This window comes from Canis lupus, chromosome 16, assembly GCF_048164855.1.
Source record: "Canis lupus baileyi chromosome 16, mCanLup2.hap1, whole genome shotgun sequence".
Taxonomy (NCBI): domain Eukaryota; kingdom Metazoa; phylum Chordata; class Mammalia; order Carnivora; family Canidae; genus Canis; species Canis lupus.
This window is the reverse complement of record NC_132853.1, coordinates 20,251,066-20,271,122: the sequence shown is the minus strand read 5'-3', so window position 1 is coordinate 20,271,122 and position 20,057 is coordinate 20,251,066. Positions and strand designations below refer to the sequence as shown.

At 38.9% G+C, this 20,057-nt stretch overlaps 2 protein-coding genes across 6 annotated transcripts in view; one reads left to right on the top strand and one right to left on the bottom strand.

Annotated features, from left to right (window-relative positions):
- The first annotated feature begins 990 nt into the window (after positions 1–990).
- TEFM (transcription elongation factor, mitochondrial) lies at positions 991–8,196 on the top strand. Of its 2 annotated transcripts, XM_072779421.1 has the most exons (4): positions 991–1,149; positions 2,253–2,716; positions 6,052–6,201; positions 7,558–8,196. In XM_072779421.1, the coding sequence occupies exons 1-4, from the start codon at positions 1,119–1,121 to the stop codon at positions 7,993–7,995; spliced, it is 1,083 nt and encodes a 360-aa protein (XP_072635522.1). In that variant the 5' UTR covers positions 991–1,118; the 3' UTR covers positions 7,996–8,196. The 2 variants fall into 2 exon arrangements, with proteins under 2 accessions (XP_072635522.1, XP_072635523.1); XM_072779422.1 differs by lacking the exon at positions 6,052–6,201.
- The window catches only part of ATAD5 (ATPase family AAA domain containing 5), a 50,511-nt gene continuing 38,206 nt past the window's right edge, over positions 7,753–20,057 (bottom strand). For 3 of the 4 annotated variants that reach the window (XM_072779420.1, XM_072779417.1, XM_072779419.1), the window contains 5 exons: positions 16,241–16,421; positions 13,776–13,954; positions 12,054–12,910; positions 11,284–11,442; positions 7,753–11,180 (listed from right to left, as the gene is read on the bottom strand). In XM_072779420.1, the coding sequence (XP_072635521.1) occupies positions 11,102–11,180; positions 11,284–11,442; positions 12,054–12,910; positions 13,776–13,954; positions 16,241–16,421 (1,455 nt within the window). In that variant the 3' untranslated portion in view covers positions 7,753–11,101. The remainder of the gene's footprint in view (positions 11,181–11,283; positions 11,443–12,053; positions 12,911–13,775; positions 13,955–16,240; positions 16,422–20,057) is intronic. The other variant, XM_072779418.1, reaches the window with a different exon arrangement.

Here is a 20,057-nt window from a genome sequence, read left to right as displayed (position 1 = left end):
GCCCAACACTGGGCTCTATTCCAGGACCCCAGGATCATGACCTGAACTGAAGGGGGATTCTTAACCTACTGAGCCACTGAGGCACCCCAGTTTATTTCTTCTTATAGCCCTAAGTTCTCCAGGACTTGGTAAGATTCCTAGAATTCCTAGGAGTAATTCTTATGAATACTTAGGAGTCCCTACAGCTCCACTGCCTCCTGGACAATATCCACAAAGACACTGGCGCCTCAGAAAGGCACAAACCCACCACCTTTCCCTTCAAAGGCCACCTGCCTCCTGACGTCCTTGCTTTTCACGTAACTAGCTAAAGTCTGTCTCCCCACCTTCCAGAAAGAATCTTTTCCTTTTCGCTCTCCGTACACCTTCCAGGTTCAATTCCTCATGGTTGCCTGTCCCTCGGGGAGATACACCAGTGCCCTGCCTCCTCCTGGCTTCCCTGCTCACCTCCAATCCGGCTTCACACTTGTACAGGTGGCCCATTTTCCAGAAACACACCTCTGGTCTGACCCTATTCAACATTCATTTGACAACAACTCATTCCCCCCACCCCCCACCCCCGACCCCGACCCCGACCCCATCCATTCTGAGCGGACGGCGGCTCCGACTTGCAAGGCTCGGGGGCAGAGGCGCGGGCTCCTCGGCCGCCCTTCCTGACCCCCTGCCTCTCCGCGTAGTGAGGGGGTCACTGGTGCAGCGGCCCGCGCTCCCACCACACTCCGCCCCCTGCTCCCCAGGCAGGGCTGCCACGGCAGGGCCGCGCGCGTGGAATAAACCCAGGGAGGCTCCCTGGAGGAGGGACCTTGCCAACTACGGACTAAAACGGGCCTAGGCGTTTGCCTCCCAGAGATTCGGCCAGCCGGGCCGAGAACGTTTCTGGAACGCTGTGGAAGGACGGTGCGGACCCCCCAGGGGTTGGGCTCCCCCACCCCCACCCCAGCCCCCGGAGCCCCGCAGCGGGAAAGCGGCTTCCGCACCGCCCGCCCCGCCCGCCTCGGAACGCCGCTCGGGCCGGAACCTTTCTGCCGCGAGCCCGGGCACTTCCGGGCGAAGCACAGACATGCGCCGGAAGTCGGTGGAGGAAGACTGGAGCGTGGGAACGCAGTGCTTGATGCGGGAGGATGAGCGTCTGTAGTCTCCTCGTGGCGGGAGGTAGGGTTCCCGCCTGTCCTTGGCCGCTCGTCCTGGAGTGGATCCTCCCGCAGGCCCCGGGGTGTCCTCGCTGAGCTGACGGCGCCTCGGACCGACCCTGCTTCCCGGCGAGGGGTTCTGGAGCGGCCCCTTCCCCAGCGGGGGGCGGACGGGGGGCGGGGGCTCAGGGGCGACCTCCGGGGGCGGGACCGTGTCCACCCCCACTTTACAGGATTCTTTCTTTTTTTCTTTCTTTCTTAAATATTTTATTTATTTATTCATGAGAGACAGAGAGAGGCAGAGACACAGGCAGAGGGAAAAACAGGCTCCATGCAGGGAGCCCCACGTGGGACTCGATCCCGGGTCTCCAGGGTCACGCCCTGGGCTGCAGGCGGCGCTAAACCGCTGGGCCACCCGGGCTGCCCCAGGATGGTTTCTTTTATGGTGTGTTTTTCTGCTGGCGGTAGCAGTCCGAGTAGAAATCTTGAAAAGTGTGCGGGTGAAAATAAGAACCGCCCCTTGCATCTGCCACTCAGCTGAGACATTTCTCATAAACGTATACAATTTAATTTTATTTGGTCCCAACGCATGAGAAAGGAACTAGTGAAAATGGATGTGGAAATAAATACTAAGAGATATTAATTACAAAAAGATCCTTCTAAAGTTAATGTCAAACAGGTTAAGTAGTTGAGGTCATTGTTTTTGTTTTTTAATATTTTTATTTATTCACAAGAGACATAGAGAGGCAGAGACACAGGCAGAGGGAGAAGCAGGCTCCATGCGGGGCGGCCGGTGTGGGACTCGATCCCTGGACCCCAGGATCACACCCTGAGCAGATGCTCATCCACTGAGCCACCCAGGTGTTCCAAGTCATTGTTTTAAAAAAATATATGCTTCTTGATGGGTATAAAATAAGATTTCTAGGTAGTAAAACTTAAGAGCTTATCCAGGGAAATCAAGAACTCTCTTCTGAGTGTAGTATATAGTTCTAAAATTACAGGAGAAAAAAAAATAAAATTACAGGAGAGTCTCTGTCCCTTTGAAAAGGCTCTGGTCAGGCCACAAGTAATACCAAAAAGAAGTAGGTTATTCCAACCTAACATTTGGCTAAATTTCCCTTTTAGGAAGGTGGCGATGTTTTCCAGTTCCGTTAGGGTCATCCTTGTTCCAAGTGATACCTAATTCCTACTGTCGGAAGAAATGCACTGCACCTAAGAAGATCATTCCCAATGCTGCTTTTTGTGATGAAGATACAAAAGATTCTGGAAATGAACTTGACAAGCTCTTCTCTTCAGAGCAGCAGGCTTCCATCTTGCATGTGTTGAATACAGCATCTAATAAAGAACTCGAAGCTTTCAGATTGCTTCGTGGAAGGAAATCCGTCAATATTATCGAGCACAGAGAGAAGTTTGGGCCGTTTCAGCATTTGGAGAGTTTAAGGAATGTGCCCCTATTCCAGTATAAAACTGCTATTCAAGTTTGTAACTCCATTCTTTGTCCAGAGACTGAAGGGAAAAAAAGAAAGTTCCAGGACAACCGGCTCTTGAGAAAGCTCATCAAACCAGAAATAGAAAGAGAGAGGCTTAAGGTATATCATTTTTCTTTTCTTTTTTTTTTTTTTAAGGGATTTGTTTATTCATTCATTCATTAATGAGAGACAGGGAGAGAGAAGCAGAGACATAAGCAGAGGGAGAAACAGGCTTCTGACGGGGAGCCCAATATAGGACTGGATCCTGGAACCCCAGGATTATGCCCTGAGCTGAAGGCAGATGCTCAACCACTGAGCCACCCAGGCGTTCTGGTATATCGTTTTCTTAAGGTCTGTTACACTACGGCATATGGGTTGAGAACCTACTTTGTAAAGCACTATTCTGGGCAGTGGGACAGCTTATAGTTTAGTTTGGTATGTGATCAGTACAGAAGAATGAGATGTAGAGAGAGTAAGTGGGCAGTGAGGAGAACCGAAAACCACGGGCTGTGCCTGGTGGGCAAAGTTGACTGATAGAACAAAACCTGAATCTCAGAGAGAATGAGGCTTGTTGGAGGAGGCCGGCATTCTAGGAAGAAAGAATATGTGTAGAGAAATAGGTTTGTGCGAGGTTTATTTAAGAGGAATTGAGGAACTGATTGCATCTGAGGGTTATATCGAGAGTAATGAGAAATTAAGATGCAAAGAGGGTTATGGCCAGGGAATGACTTCAGAACATTATACTGGTCTTTTCAGCTTGACTTATTTTCTGTCCCTCCCTCCTCCTTTTAAAAAGCATTCTGTAAGCAGATCCTTTTCAGTGTTTCTTAAAAAACAAATCTTAGAATCATGTGGCATGTCAAACATTAAATCTTGGAGGAGAAGCGTAGGTCCTGTGTAGCAATACGTGATAAAACATTCTCTCATCCCATACTGAGAGTAAGCACATTTTTTCTGGACCAGTCTTAGTTTATGGATACTTTCTGAAAACCTGATAAAAGCTAGGGACCCTCTTTTCAGAAAACAAAAAACACATTTACGTAGAATATTGCATATACTTTCAGAGGACTTGTAGGTTTCATGAAGTCCACTCATGGGCCACTGATAGAACTCCTCCAGTTGATCTAGAACATATTTGAACCAAATTTTTCAGGATTTGGATTTCCCTTCAGAGTTTTGACTACAAATACTATTTATACTCGTTATAATGGAATTGCGGTCTTACTTGGATAGGTTCTAAAGTCATTTTGTATATAATACAAAAAATTGTATTGACTTCCAAATAAAGTTTTTTTTTCTCAAAAAAGTCATTTTGTATGGAGAAAGTCATGCAGTAGTCTTTTTTTTTTTAAAGATGTTAATTTATTCATGAGAGAGACAGAGAGAGAGAGGCAGAGAGAGAGGCAGAGACATAGGCAGAGGGAGAAGTAGGCTCTATGCAGGGAGCCCGATGAGGGATCCGATCCCGGGACTCCAGGATCACGCCCTGACCCTAAAGCAGGCACTTAACTGCTGAGCCACCCAGGCGTCCCTCATGCAGTAGTCCTTGAAAAAAAAATCTGTTGCCCGTGACGCGCTGTGTGCAACCTGGTTCAGTAATACTTTTTTTTTTTTTTTTAGGTTTTATTTATTTATTCATGAGAGACACAGAGGCAGAGACACAGGCAGGGGGAGAAGCAGGCTCCATGCAGGGAGCCCGATGTGGGACCCTTTTTTTTTTTTTTTAAGACTTTTTATTTATTTATTCACGAGAGACACAGAAAGAGAGGCAGAGAGAAGAGGAGAAGCAGGCTCCATGCAAGGAGTCTGATGTGGGACTCGAACCATGTGGGAATCTGGGATCATGCCCTGAGCCGAAGGCAGACGCTCAACCGCTGAGCCACCAGGTGCCCTGGTTCAGTAATTCTTATGTACACTAAAGCTTGAGGATTATTGAGCTAAAGAACCAAAAGAAGGTCTATATTTTGTAGATGTCTGGGCATCCAGACTATTCTGCCTTTAGTGGATATTCATTCCTTAGCAGTGAAAGGGAGATAGGTATAGAATTACACAGTGGTCCCGCTTCTCTGCCTTTGTTTCTGTGGAACACACTTATTTATCCCTATAACTAAATGAACTATGTGTGGGTGAAGTGATGCCGTTGTACTCCAGCCCAGACTTGGCGGAGTTAAATCCATGCTTCCAATGATCTATTACACATTTCCCCTTAGAAGCCCTACAGGCAACCTGAATACAGTACGTTAAAAACCAACTCCTCTTAAAAAAAAAAAAAACAACTCCTCTTCCCCTACCTTCCCAGGTTGATCTGCTTCCTATCATCTTAACGGTGCCATTTATTCGCTGCAATAAAAGTAGGTTTAAGCTCCCCCATCCCAAATATCAATTTACCCCCATCATCTCTGGTCTTTCTTGTCATGGCCACTGTCTTCTGTTCTTAATGCTTTGTCATATAACAGGCACCTTACAGATCCCTACCTCTAGTCTAGCCTTCTATGGCCCATCTTCCACACAGCAGTCTGTGATGGTTCTGATGTAAATGCTGTGCCTGAATGTTGCATGCTTTGGTGGCTTCCTGGAGCTCTCAGGATAAAGCAAGGTACTTTTGCAAAAATCTGCCTTCCCGTCTGCACATTTCCAGGGTCTGGGTCTGAGTGTGTGAGGTGTCACATAGCCTATCTGTGTGGACATGTGGTGAAATAACTTCTGTTTACTATTTACTCATCCTCCTAGTCTTCAGGAAGTCTTCCCGGACCATGTCTCCTCTCTACAGCCTAACTGTTGTGTGGTGGCATTTCTTATAATGTATGCGTATGTTCCTGGTTTCCTGGCATCTAGCACGGTCCCCAGGAACATTTGAATATTTGAATGCCTGCTTTGGGTTAGGTAAAGGTTGTCTATAAACCGACAGCTACTGGCTATCTTTTAATAATAGTTATTCTTGCATTTCTTTAACAATTCAGTTCATAAACTGGAAGTATTTTTCTTTGTTTTAAAGATTTATTTATTTTAGGAAGAGAGTGGGGGGGGGCAGAGGGAGAAAAAGTCTTCAGCATATTCCTTGCTGAATGTGGAGCCTGATGAGGGGCTCGATCTCATGACCTGAGTATGAAATTAGGAGTCAGATGCTGAACCAACTGATCCATCCAGGTGCCCCAGTATATTTCTATCACATAAACTAATTGAGCATTGGGCAGCCCCGGTGGCTTAGCGGTGTAGTGCCACCTTCAGCCCAGGGTGTGATCCTGGAGACCGAGGATCGAGTCCCATGTCGGGCTCCCTGCATGGAGCCTGTTACTCCCTCTGCCTCTCTCTCTCTGTCTCTCATGAATAAATAAGTAAAATCTTAAAACAAAATAAAACAAAAAAAACCTAATTGAGCATTATTAGTTTATAGTTTAAATTTTGTATCTCTTAAAATGTTTATACTTTTAATTAAACCAGCCTTTTTGTTTTAGGCAGTTACTAGTATAGTATCCATTGTTTTTGGAACTCGAAGAATTGCTTGGGCTCACTTGGATCGTAAATTGGCAGTGCTGGACTGGCAGCAGAATGACTGTTGCCAATTGATGAAAGGAACATACTTATCATCTGTCTATTTACAAAAGGTAAAGCAGCTGCCCCTCTAGATTTCTGCCTGCTAGATATCTCCTTGTGTGGTTTAACCTTCTAGTCCTAAAGGGAATCTAATGTAATACTACAGATAGATTTCCTTTGGGTTATTATTACCCATTCTTTTTTTCTTTTTTTAAATTACCCATTCCTGTCATGTTTTCTGTCACCTATGATTTTTAAAATTTGAATCTTCTTCATTTAGTTCATGAAATACCTTAATATATCAAAGGCAGATACTGAGAAAATTGGTGGTAAAGTACATTATCCTAAATATTACAGGACTTCATCACTCTATTTATAAAGCTTATTTTAAATTTTTTAAAAGATTTTGTTTATTCATTTGAGAGAGAGAATGTGTGTGCAGGAGGAAGGGCAGAGGGAGAGGGAGAAGCAGACTCCCCTGCTGAGTAGGGAGCCCAGCCCGATGTGGAGCTTGATCCCAGGACCCTGAGATCATGACCTGAGCCGAAGGCAAATGCTCAACCAACTGAGCCACCCAGGCACCCCTTATTTTTCATTTATTTTTTTTTTTTTCTTATTTTTCATTTAAAAATATATATATATTTACTTTAGAGAGACAGAGCAAGGTTGGGGGTAGGGAGATAGGGAGAGAATCCTAGAGCAAATGTGGGGCTCAATTCCAGGACCCTGAGATCGTGACCTGAGCTGAAATCAAGAGTTAGACGCTTAGCTGAGTGAGCCACGTAGCTGCCCCAAAGCTTATTTTTCAGAATGCTCACTAATTGTCTTATTGGAGTCTTCAAAACCTTGTGAGATGGGCAGTAATTACCATCCTGATTACATATATGAAAACTGGTATAATCAATCAGGGCATCTGACAGGATTGTAGGCTAGGTATTTTTTTTCTTATGTAGGGTCCACACCCAGCGTGGAACCCAACATAGGGCTTGAACTCACAACCCTGAGGTTAAGACCCAAGCTGAGATCGAGTCAAACATTCAACCCACTGAGCTACCCAGGCACCTCTGATGGAGGCTAGTTATTCTAACCCTATGCTCTACTCTACATATTTTTAAAAGGTTAATAAACATTTTAAATTGTCTAATCTTAAAGTCAGTAGATTTTAGAAATTTTGAAGTCCATTTTACAGATGAAGAAACTAGTACTTGGGAGGACTAAGTGATTTGCCTTAGCTCAGTTTATTCCAGATAGAACCATGAGCAGAACATGGCTGTCCTGACTTCTCCATAAAATTATTTTTCAGTTTTCAAAAACAGTAATAGTATAATGTACATTATGTATTTTAAAAATAGAAATGGGAGAAGGAACCCAAACAACAAAACTTAATTATTTCTATTCACTTATTTTTTTCTTTTTTTTTTTTAAAGATTTCTTCAGTCATTTCAAAGATACCTACAGCTGACTTCTACGTTCTGGAAAAAATAGGGCTTTCAATTCAGAACACATCTCGGTTTCCCCTACTGTTACATTTTCATATCATGGAAGCCATGCTGTATGCCTTATTAAACAAAACGTTTGCCCAGGATGGCCAGCATCGGGTGCTGAGCATGAATCGAAATGGAGTGGGGAAGCACTTTGAACTGATGATTGGGGACACACGGACTAGTGGAAAAGAGCTGGTGAAGCAGCTCCTCACAGAGTCTGTTCTGAAGGAAGACCCTCGGGTCGTCTTCCCTAAGGAGAAGATTGTACGCTACAGACAGATGTTTTCATCTACTGAGCAAAAGAGAGCAGAAGAGTTATATGATTCCCTATTACAAGCCGTTGCCTTCTATGAATTAGCAGTTTTTGACACCGAACCTTAAAATGCTGAGGTTAATATAAAGAACTCTGATGTTATATTAATTTATATTTATTAGCTCTAAAGCCATAAAGCCAACTGTTTTTAACATCCATGTTTATGGAGAAGAAAACATGTTTGTATTTGGATGTTTAAAGTCAGACTTCCAGCTGTTGAATTGTTCACAGAATAAGCCAAGTCAATAAATACCTTAAGAGATTCTGAACCTTTTGGGTTTATGTGTTAAAAGTAAGAGGTCTCCTAAACAGACCAAACAAGAAAGTTATTCCCCCTGAAAAGCTAATTCCATCCTATACTAAAGGATTCGCATCATTAAAGGAGGGAAAATGACTTTTCTGGGTGGAATTCATCATGGGAATAACACTAAATATAATCAGGAACACAATTTATGAAATTCTGTTAATTCTGTAAGTAGTATGTGGTTTGATGTACTACTTCCAAAAGGTGATTTTCATTAATTCTATCAGGCCCAGAACAAACAAGCTTTGTCTAATAGGTTCATTTTTTTCACTTCAAAATATTTTACTTGGACAGACCAACTTTTTTTTTTTTTTTTTTTTTTTAAAGATTAGGGGAGAGAATCCCAACCAGACTCCATGTTAGGCATGGATCCTGACTTGGGGCTTGACCCTAGGACTCTGAAATCACAATCTGAGTCAAAACCAAGAGTCAGGGGCTTAACTGACTACACCATTCAGGCACTCCTAGATAAACCATCTTTTGAGAAGAGTAGCATTTTTTTTCCTAACTCACATTTCCCACTACATTTGAATTAGTTCAGGCCCTCATATCTTACCAGTCTTAAACCCAAGTCTCTAATGTCAAAGCATCACATTTTTCCTTTAATCTATAAAGTGAAATATGCTTGTTAGAAGAACATTCAAATAATCATGTAAAATAAGTAGAAGTCCTCTCTTCTAGCATCTCCCAACTCGCTAGGGAATCTGGGATACAGTCTGGACTTGTCATTCACTTGTAAATCTCTACATTTACATATGGTTGTATACAAATATCACCTTGGATCTGCTGTAGGTATCCCAAGTTATATGTCTCAAATAATCCTTTTTTCCTTCAAATCCTCTCCTTTGTCATTATTCTGTACTTTGGTAAATAGCTTCACCAACCATCCAGTTGTTCATGCCAGATATGTGGCATTCTACCTCCCACATATTTCTGGAAATAGCTTTGTGAAAATGTGTTCATTTTAGACATTTACAGGATAAGATGCTAAGTACTGAAAAAGCTATCAATTTAGTTACTTTAACTCAAAAGTGGATCTAAGTCTTAAAGGAATTTACCACCTTTAAGTATTCATAATTTTCAAGGTGCCTGGGTAGTATAGTTGGTTAACTGTTGGATTCTTGGTTTTAGCTCAGGTTGTGATCTCAGGATGCTGAGATCAAGCCCCATGTTGGGCTCTACACTCTGCTCAGGGTAGAGCCTTTTTTTTTTTTTTTTTTTTTTAAGTTTTTATACATTTATTTGACAGAGCACATGAGCACAAGCAGGGGGAGCAGCAGAAGGAGAAGGAGGAGCAGGCTCCCTACTGACCAGGGAGCCTGATGTGGGGCTCGATTCCAGAACCCTGGGATCGTGACCTGAGCCAAAGATAAGACACCCAACCAACTGAGCCACCCATGCATCCCACAAGGGTGGAGTCTGTTTGAAATTCTTTCTCCCTCTCCCTGTTCCTCCTACTTGTGCTCTCTCTCCCTCTAAAATAAATATATACATCTTAAAAAAAAAATTCATAATCCCCCCCCAACCTAAAAGAAAATCTTATGTGTCCCTATTAAAAATATTCCCATTATTTCTTGATTTTTACTTTGTTTCTCAGTTACTGAGAATTACCAGAATTTTCTAGTAAGACCAAATTAACAGGTAAGTCCTCTACAAATAGTGAATGCTAGTATGCAACAGAAAAAAAATTCATATACTTAAAAACCCACAAAACTTCAGATCTCTTCTTTTGTACAAGAGCAAAACCTGTAACCTTTAATTAAATCAACATACTATCAATGAAAAAGTAGACTGAACAAATAAGAGGTAAAACATATCTTTCATACACATTTGTAAACAGGTATACACATCAGTATTTTCCATCTGTACAAAATTAGGATCCTTACCTTTGAGGTAAATATATAATTCACCAGATAATGTAACTGAATTCTAGGCTAATAAATATAAACACTTAAAATAGGAAACTATTTTCAGATATACCTGATTATGCAATAGCAAAAATGATTTGAAGTAAAATGTGGGATTTAAAGATCTTGTAATTAAAAAAACACACTTTCTCCAAAACCAACCTGAAGTGGAAATGGCTATGATGTAGAAAGTTCATATAGTAAAATCCTTTGTTACAATTTTAATGAATAAGCAGTTTGTCCAAAATAGATATATTAACACCATTAATATCTTTATGAAATAAAATACTGATATAAAAATACAAAAAATGTACAAGCAAATGATGTTGAGTTGGCAAAATATACAAGATATCACATGTATGGTTGCTAAAAAGGATTTATGAAAATGACAATTCATAATCTTGTTTTCACTTTGTCAATATTCAATGATTCAATGGTAAAATATGCTGGAGGAATACACTAAAAATAAACTTATTGGGAAGATGGTACTTTTTGAAAAATGATGCATAATTTCTTCCCTAGGAAGTTTTTATGTATTACATAATTTTGTATTGTGTAAACTAGATTATCTCCTAGATGATTCATATATACAACTTGACAGAGTACTGACAGGCTGGAGAGAGGTGGGTTAAAATAAACAGGAAAGAAAAATTACAGATTAACAGTGCAACACCTTTAGAAATATTTAGTGAATTCTACCTTCCAGAACAGCTCACTCACACAAAAATACAACAACACTAAACCAATACAAAAAGTTTCAGAAAAAAAAAAAAAAATCACCACAATCATAAATACAATTTGTGACTCAAATTTTTTCACTTTAAATATTTGCACACTAATAATATACAAATAGTCCTTTTTTAAATGTACATTAAGAGAAATAAATTCTTCCATGAAGATCAATATAAAAATGTATCTTGAGGAACACATAATAATCTGTACAAGGCATTGGTAATGTAGATGTTAAGGGAAGCCAGCTGCCAGAGTGTTCACAGTCTCTTTCGAAATGTTAAGATGAATCCCTTCAAGATAGTGCAGGAACCTGTCAAAAATTACAAGGAAAAATGCAATTTTTAAGAATCAGATGAGAATATTTATTAATCTTCAAATAGCTATATATAATGTTATTTATATAGCGCCTTTACCTTCTTTTATTTTTTCCTTGTTCTTTTAGCTTCTCAGTCCTACAAATGTTCCGAAGAGTTGGCAAGTACTCAGTTATACTAGCTTGTCTGTTACCCAGGTTTAGAAGAGATCTGCTAGAAAATACACTTTTAATGACTGCTATCCTCTTCCAGGCACTGCTGTAAATTAAAAGTAATGCATTACTTTTTATTTTTAATGCCCAAGAAAAATGCAGCAATCCCAAATATAACCAGTTTCTAGTCTTTCTTAAGACTAGATTAACCAGATTCCAGGTTAACTTCCCGTATTTTTTTTTTCCTATATCATTTTCAACACAGTCACTCCCATACCAAAAGAATCTTTAATGGCTACCCCACCATCTGCCCCAAGCATATCCAAACCCCATTCCCTGTTATTCAAGAGTCTTCTAATATCTCGTTTTTCTTCCTAACCATCAGGCTGGTCTCCCTGTCTTATTAGAAGCTACATTATTAAGTGTTTGTTTCTTTTAGATTTTATTTATTTATTCACAAGACACAGAGAGAGGCAGAGACACAGGCAGAGGATGAAGCAGGCTCCATAGGAGCCTAATGTGGGACTTGATCCCGGAATCCTGGGATCACGCCCTGAGCCAAAGGCATACACTCAACCGCTGAGCCACCCAGGCGCCCCAATATTAAGTGTTTAACCTGGGATCAATAAAGCCCAGCATTTCAAAATTAGTAAAAAGAAATGAATAATTTCCTCTTTATCATCTGTTATTGAAAAAACAAGTTAAAGGATGACTTACTCTAAATTAGCTGCTGACTGACTAAAGTATACATTGTTGCGCTTTTGTGAAATGGAGAGAGTAAGCTCTTTAGTTGGATCTCTTCCTGATTTCTTGCAAGAATTCAAGGAGGTTTCCAGTGCTTTCGAAATAGTAGATGAACATTTAGTAAAGCTGAGTGCTTCTATAGCTGCCTTTAATTCTCCAGAGCTCTGAGAAGTCCATCCATCACTAGTCTCGAGACTAAATTCATCACAAAGTCCGCTTTTAACATTTGTCCAACTAAAGTCATTTTTACCAAATTCCTTTTGTTCTCTTACATCAACTAAAAGAGCATCTAAGAAGGACATGTTATCCATGAACTCAGTGAGAGAATTTAAACAGTGAGAAACAAGGGCAGAACATTTTTTTTCTGCTGGTGTTTTAGGACAAGGAATAGATTCCGTGTTAGACTCTAAACATTTGTTCAGTTTCTTTACATCTGGATTGCTTTCTTTGTCTCTGGCTTTGCTGTCTTCTGAATTTGAGGAAGATGCAGGAGAACGGCTAAGAAATTCATTAGAGAAATCCAATTCGGTGTCAAACAAGTCGCTATCATCTAGAATTTCCATCTTTTTCTTTTGTTTCTTTTTTTGTGGCTTTTTCAATGGCTTCTCTCCTTCAGAATGTTTCCTAGCAAGACATTTCATATGTTTTGTTGCTGTACTGCTGTCCACACTTACTGATGAACCATAGAAGTTTTCTGTTTCTGGAATGATATTAACAGGTAGTGGTAGAATGAACTCAAGATTACTATGTAAGAAATCTACATTCTGCATTCGGAATTCTGTAAGAAGCTGGATGAACTGATGACATTCTTCCTTTGTTCTGATTTTGTGCTGAAAAACAATTTTGAGTGAAGAAGTGTTAGAACATAGTCTGAATGTTTTCCTACCTATATGAATATAGTGGCATCCTTATTCTATCTTAAAAGTAATGAGTTGCTACCCTCTCATAATTTTATTGACGTATGCTCCCTTAATTCATCAAAATAGTTCTGAGTCTAAAAACTAAATTTAGACTATTAAAATTTGAAGAATTAAATTTTCTTTTTTTTTTTTAATATTTATTTATTCATTCATGAGAAACACAGAGACAGAGAGCGAGGGAGAGACATAGGCAGAGTGAGAAGCAGGCTCCCTGCAAGGAGCCCGATGTGGGACTCGATCCTGGGACTCCAGAATCACACCCTGGGCTGAAGTTGGTGCTAAACCGCTGAGCCACCTGGGCTGCCCCAGAATTAAATTTTCTAATAGTTTATACCCCAATTCAACAGAAGCTCATTTATTTAAGAACTACCTTTCTGAAACTGTCTTTTTAATCTGAAATCTTTCTAAATTCTAGTATAAATCCTATAATATTGGGATGCCTGTGTGGCTCAGCAGTTGAGCGTCTGCCTTTGCCTCTGGAATTCTTGGATTGAGTCCCACACTGGGCTCCTGCATGGAAGCCTGCTTCTCCTCCCTCTGCCTGTGTCTCTCATGAATAAATAAAATCTTAGAAAAAAAATCCTATAATATGTATTTAGAGATCTGTCTATGCAACACTTACCAAAGTGGTATAGTATGTTAAAATCAGAAATCTAAAGCCTATAAAAATTATATGTAAATTTAAATTAACCTTAAGATTCAAAAGATGGGAATGAGTGTTATGAAGATGAAAAGGAATATAAATTTGATATCCCACATTAGATATTGAAAATACCTTTAGAAATGAAAATAAATCTTCAGATGAGGAAAAAATGTTCTTAAGGCCAAACAAGGTCTCAACACAGCCGGTGTCACATTTGGGAAGGTCTGTAGGACTCCTCTTAGTACTTTTAGGTTTATTTTTGGAATCAGGGCCATCCTCAGAGCAAACAAGTTGAGCGTTTCTGCTATTTCCTACAAAATTAATAAAAGAAAATCTTAAGCTATCTATATTTTTAATAAATTGTAGCAAACAATTATTTAAAATCTAAGATCTTTTGGCACCTTTTGGACTTACAGTCCCATTTTGTTCTTCACATATGTATTTAATTCATAAAGAATATAATACAAACATTTCTAGCATACGGAGGTTAATAGGGGTGGTGGTGGTGGCCTTAAAAACAATCCAAAAGAAAAAAGTGCAAGGACTATGAACAGACAAGTCACAGAAAAAATACAAATAATTAATGAACTCATAAAAAGATGTGCAATTTCACTACTGATCATGGAAATGCAAATTAAAATAAGATATTTGCTTCTCACCTTTTAAACTGGCAAAAGTAAAGCAACTGGTAACCTAGTTCTCTCAGAAGTATACATTAAAAAGCCATCATAAACTATTCATGGGAACATAAATCAGGACAATTATATTTGGGAGGGCAACCTGACAATACCTATTGGAATGTAAAATGTATTCTAGCCTTTGGGCCAGCAACTATACTTCTAGAGTTCTCTCCAACGGAAGTACTGACAGATAAGCTCAAGGAGGTGTATAGATATTCACTGCATATTTTAATAACAAACTGAAGATAACTTCGATTTCCTTTAATAAATAATGGTTAATTAAATTATGTTATATCCATTCCCTACTATGGAATAGGATGCAACTGTGAAAGAGAGGGCTAGAATTGTACGTACTAACTAATTATCAAGTAAAAAACAGCAAATTGTTTAACCGTATATATAGTATTGGTTAACTTTGCTAAATAAGTAGGCAGCAATATTTGTACATGCATAGATAAAGCTTTAATGGTGACTAAGAAGTAGGGAAGATCTTTTACTTTTTTTTTTTTAATTTTTATTTATTTATGATAGTCACACAGAGAGAGAGAGGCAGAGACACAGGCAGAGGGAGAAGCAGGCTCCGTGCACCGGGAGCCCGACATGGGATTCGATCACGGGTCTCCAGGATCGCGCCCTGGGCCAAAGGCAGGCGCCAAACCGCTGCGCCACCCAGGGATCCCTACTTTTTACTTTATATATTTCTGCACTGTTTGAATTTCCAATGAGTATGTATCTGTGTTTAAGAAAGACAAATAAAATGCATATAAAATCTTCAAGAAAAAAAATAATGCTATACTAAGATTTCATCTTTTAAAATTCCTGACATAACACTTTATATCCAATAGCATGGCAATAGTTACTAGTTTGTTTTTTTATAAGAGCATATTTTCCTTGTCTTATTTATCATATTTACTTCTAAGAAATAGTTAAAGATACAGGCTCACACTGAATTAAATATATACAATTGCTATTATGAAAAAGAATAATACATTAAAAAAATTTTTTAATACATTAAAATTTTGAACTGATCAAAGAAAAAAAAAACTTGACAGGGGATTAATATTACAGAACTTCACCTTGGTTTTATTTAAATATTTGTGTACTTCACAGAGCAGGATCTGTAACTACAGAACAGACTATGGAGCATGAAAACCACAAACTATGAACTTCTTCAGGGAAGGAACCATGTCTTATTCATGTAAACACAGGACCTGGCATGGAGAAAGTCCTCAATAAATGTCTGTGACTTCAATTAGGTAACAATGACTGAAGATTGATAAGAAATAAAACATTTCTGAAATTATAAAGTTCTTATGAAAAATAGAATTATAGACTAGGGAAGAAACCGAGAACTCACAGTCATATAAAAATAACTTATATATATGGAAAATTCACCAATATGTTTTCTAAGGAGTAAAAAAAGGAAGCTAGTTGCTAAATAATATCATCCTACTTGCTTATAAAAAACTATGATTATGGGGCGCCTGAGTGGCTCAGTTGGTTAAGTGTCTGACTATTGACTTAGTTCAGTTCATGATCTCAGGGTCTTGAGATTGAGCCCTGGGTTGGATTCCACACTCAGCACAGAGTTGGCTTGAGACTCTCCCTTTACCTACCCCGTGTTCTCTCTCTCTTTCTAAAATCAATCATTCAATCAAATCTATCAATCAATCTTTGGAAAAAAGGGAAAGAAACTATGCTTATAAATGTATAAAAATTTGTTCCATGTAGTTTAACTCTATTTAACCCATTTTTAATGTTTATAAAATTTTTATAAACAAAGTTGACATACATGTTTATTTTCAAGATTAACGTGATACATGAATGCTCAAAATTTTTAAAAATCTCAGATAATTTGGTATAGCATGTACTTTAACATAGGGCCTCACTGTAGAAATTTTTCTTAGATCAACTTACGACAAAAGGATAATGGCCTTTCTTCTAAAAATCCACCTCCACTTCTAATCCAGAATTGTAAGTAAAGGATACTTTTTCTGATATCACAAGTATTTGCAGTTAACAATGTTACAAAGTCTTTCACATCAGTTCTAAAGTTCTCAGCCAAGCAGATCATTTGTAGGTAGCTGGCCACATTACGCTGAGAAAAAGAGAAACAGAAAGAAAAAGAAAATTGGTGAATTGCAGAGTTAAACAGAAATACATCAGTAATAGACATCTAAAAGTAGACAAATTTAACTAAAATTCACATTATTTTAGCTCTTGAGAATGAAACTAATCTAGAAAAATATAAAGGAATATATGTCCAAATTAAAAATGTTTTATGTATACTTATTTTAGGAACTGTATTTGGTCTAAAACAGGAAGGAAATTTTATAGATTTTCCATAATTGCTGGAGGCAATTTTATTAAAGTTTGAGAAATGATACAACTTGATGGAATATTTTACAGCAATTAAAACTATAAATATGAATACTATAATAATACTGAAAAATACTTATATAAATTTTAAAAACCAGAATTAGAAAATTGTATCATGCATGCACAAATGCATAAATATATGTAAATAAGAAACATTAGGAAAAAATGAAAAAACAAAAAACCAACCCCCCCAAACCAAAACCCAAACCTCATGTGATTTTTTTCTTTTTTAAGATTTTATGTATTTATTCTTGAGAGACACAGAGACAGAGAGGGAGAGACACAGGCAGAGAGAGAAGCAGGCTCCATACAGGGAGCCCGATGTGGGACTTGATCCCAGGACTCTGAGATCACGCCTTGAGCTGAAGGCAGATGCTCAACCACTGAGCCCAGGTGTTCCCCCATGTGATTTCCTAAGAATAAATGGACCAAGAGATGCCTGGGTGGCTTAGTTGGTTAAATGTCTGCCTTCGGCTTAGGTCATGATCTCAGAGTCCTGGGATTGAGTCCTGCATTGGAGGCTCTCAGTGGAGAGTCTGCTTCTCCTTCTCCCTCTGCCCTTCCCTACCACTTATGCTCTCTCTCTCAAATAAATAAATAAACAAACAAACAAATAAATAAAATCTAAAAAACAATATGGACCACATAAAAATTTTCATTTTATTTAGTGATCCATCAATATTGCTATAATATTATTTGTAAAACAACAAAATAGGGCAGCCCAGGTGCCTCAGCGGTTTAGCGCCGCCTTCGGCCCAGGGCCTGATCCTGGAGACCCGGGATCGAGTCCCACGTCAGGCTCCCTGCATGGAGCTTGCTTCTCCCTCTGCCTGTGTCTCTGCCTCTCTCTCTCTATGTCTCTCATGAATAAATAAATAAAATCTTTAAAAATAATAATAATAAAACAAAATACATACTATTCTCTTCCCCCTGTTTATGGAAAGCTTTTTACCTTGAGAAGCTAAAAACAAAATTATATTTACATTCTGCAGACTTTACAAGACCACTAGCATTTTACCTTAAAATAAATAAGAGAATTAACAAAAAGATTTCCCCTATTAAATCTGAGACTTTATTCTATACACATACACTACTCTTGCACACTTCTGGAACATCTGCTTCCCACAAACTAGGAATTCTGCTTTCAATAATGAAGTACCTACTCTCAGACAAACCTTGCCATCAGTAATAACAATAAACTCTATAATCAACTACAAATAAATATTAAGGGCAGCCCCGGTGGCGCAGCGGTTTAGCGCCACCTGCAGCCCAGGGCATGATCCTGGAGACCCCGGATCGAGTCCCACGTGAGGCTCTCTGTATGATGCCTGCTTCTCCCTCTGCCTCTCTCTCTCTCTCTCTGTCTCTATGAATAAATAAATAATTCTTAAAAAAAACACAAATAGGGATCCCTGGGTGGCGCAGCGGTTTGGCGCCTGCCTTCGGCCCAGGGCACAATCCTGGAGACCCGGGATCGAATCCCATGTCGGGCTCCCGGTGCATGGAGCCTGCTTCTCCTTCTGCCTATGTCTCTGCCTCTCTCTCTCTGTGTGACTATCATAAATAAAAATAAATAAATAAATAATAAATTTTAAAAAACACAAATAAATATTAAAAACACATTATTTGAAGGCACAAGAGAGTAACTAAATGCAGAAGATTACTGAAGGGAAATCAATACTTGGACCAAAAAAAAAAAAAAAGGCCCTGGGTGAAATCCCTCCTTTAAATTGATTTCTGACTGAGGAAAGAATGCAGCAGTGGTGGCTAAAACTCAGACAGAAACTCACAGTGTTACTGGCTTGAATCAGAGGACAGAGTTTGGGATGATGGCAGTAGCTGGAAAGTGAGAGGGGAGGTCTGTGAAAGTAGTGAAACAGAAATTCTAAAGAAGAATGCAAATCCCTGGTTGATGCCTGAACTTCACATGTGTGGGCCTGTCTCAAAGCAGCCCAGCTAAAACTAAAAGACCTGAACAAAAAAAATAAAATAAATAAAAATAAAATAAAAATAAAAGACCTGAACAGAAACTTTAGCTGCTACCTACTACAGGAGAATATTTGTTTAGAGGAACGTAACAGAATCCAGAGTATCTACAACATATCACTTGCAAAGTACAAGATAAAAATCTAAAACTACTACACAAAGAAACAGAGTAACTAATTCCTCAGAGGCAAGACAATCAGTAGACTTAATCACAAGATGATAAAGATGCTGGAATTAGAATTTTAAAACAGCTAGCAAAATTCTATGCTTAAAGAAAACCTGCTCATAATCAACAAACATAAGAAATCCCAGAAGAAAAATAGAAGCCATAAAAAGAAGCAAACAAATTATAAAACTAAAAACCATAATATCAGAATAAAAATTTCACTGGATGGGCCTCACAGAAGAATGGAGATGACAGAAAAAAAAAAAAAGTGTCAGTAAATTTAAAGACAAATCAATATAAAGGATCAAATCAAAAGTACAAACAAAAAAAAGTTGGAGGGGGAAGAGAACAGCATACTGTAGTGGCATGTGGACAATGTAAAATGTTTAACATACCTGTAATTAAATTCCCAAGAAGGAAAAGGAAAATGGGCATGAAATAAATTTGAAAAATAAGTTCAAGTATGTCCCTTAGGGGGCGCCTGGGTGATTCAGTTGGTTAAGCATCTGCTTTCCTCTCAGGTCATGATCCCAGGACCCTGAGATCAAGCTCCGCATGAGGCACCCTGCTCGGCTGGGAGCCTGTTTCTCCCTCTCGCTCTGCCCTCCCCCTGCTGTGCTCTGTTTTTCTGTCAAATAAATAAATAAAATATTAAAAGAAAAAAGTCCTTCATTGGAGGAATGACATATATTTATGGATTGTAGATATCCAAGAACCATAAGCATGATAGATATGAAGAAAAATAACTCCTAGGGACATCATAGGCAAATTGTTGAAAATAACAAAAAGAGTATCTCAAAGACTCCAAACTCTGGGAAACAAACAAGGGGTAATTGAAGGAGAGGTAGGCGGGGGGATGGGGTGACTGGGTGACAGGTACTGAGGGGAGCACTTGATGGGATGAGCACTGGGTGTTACACTATATATTGGCAAATCAAACTCCAATAAAAAAATACATTAAAAAAAACTTAAAAAAAAAAAAGGAATATCTTGAAGGCATCCAGAAAAAAATGACATATTACATAGGAGGCAAAAAGGAAAAAGTGACTTATAATCAGAAATAGCAGTGACCAATAAAATTAATTAATTAATTAATTAAAAAAAGAAAGAAATAGCAGTGACCAAAAGACAATGCTATGATATCTTTAAGGTACTGATGCAGGGGGACCTGGCTGGCTCAGTTGGTAGAGTATGTGACTCTTA

What these genes read in the sequence shown, in the direction of transcription:
- TEFM (XM_072779421.1), top strand. Translation starts at nt 1,119, where the DNA reads ATGAGCGTCTGTAGTCTCCTCGTGGCGGGAG. An exon ending in TAGTCTCCTCGTGGCGGGAG is followed by an intron (nt 1,150 to 2,252) that starts GTAGGGTTCCCG and finishes TTTCCCTTTTAG; the next exon opens with GAAGGTGGCGATGTTTTCCA. An exon ending in TAGAAAGAGAGAGGCTTAAG is followed by an intron (nt 2,717 to 6,051) that starts GTATATCATTTT and finishes TTTTTGTTTTAG; the next exon opens with GCAGTTACTAGTATAGTATC.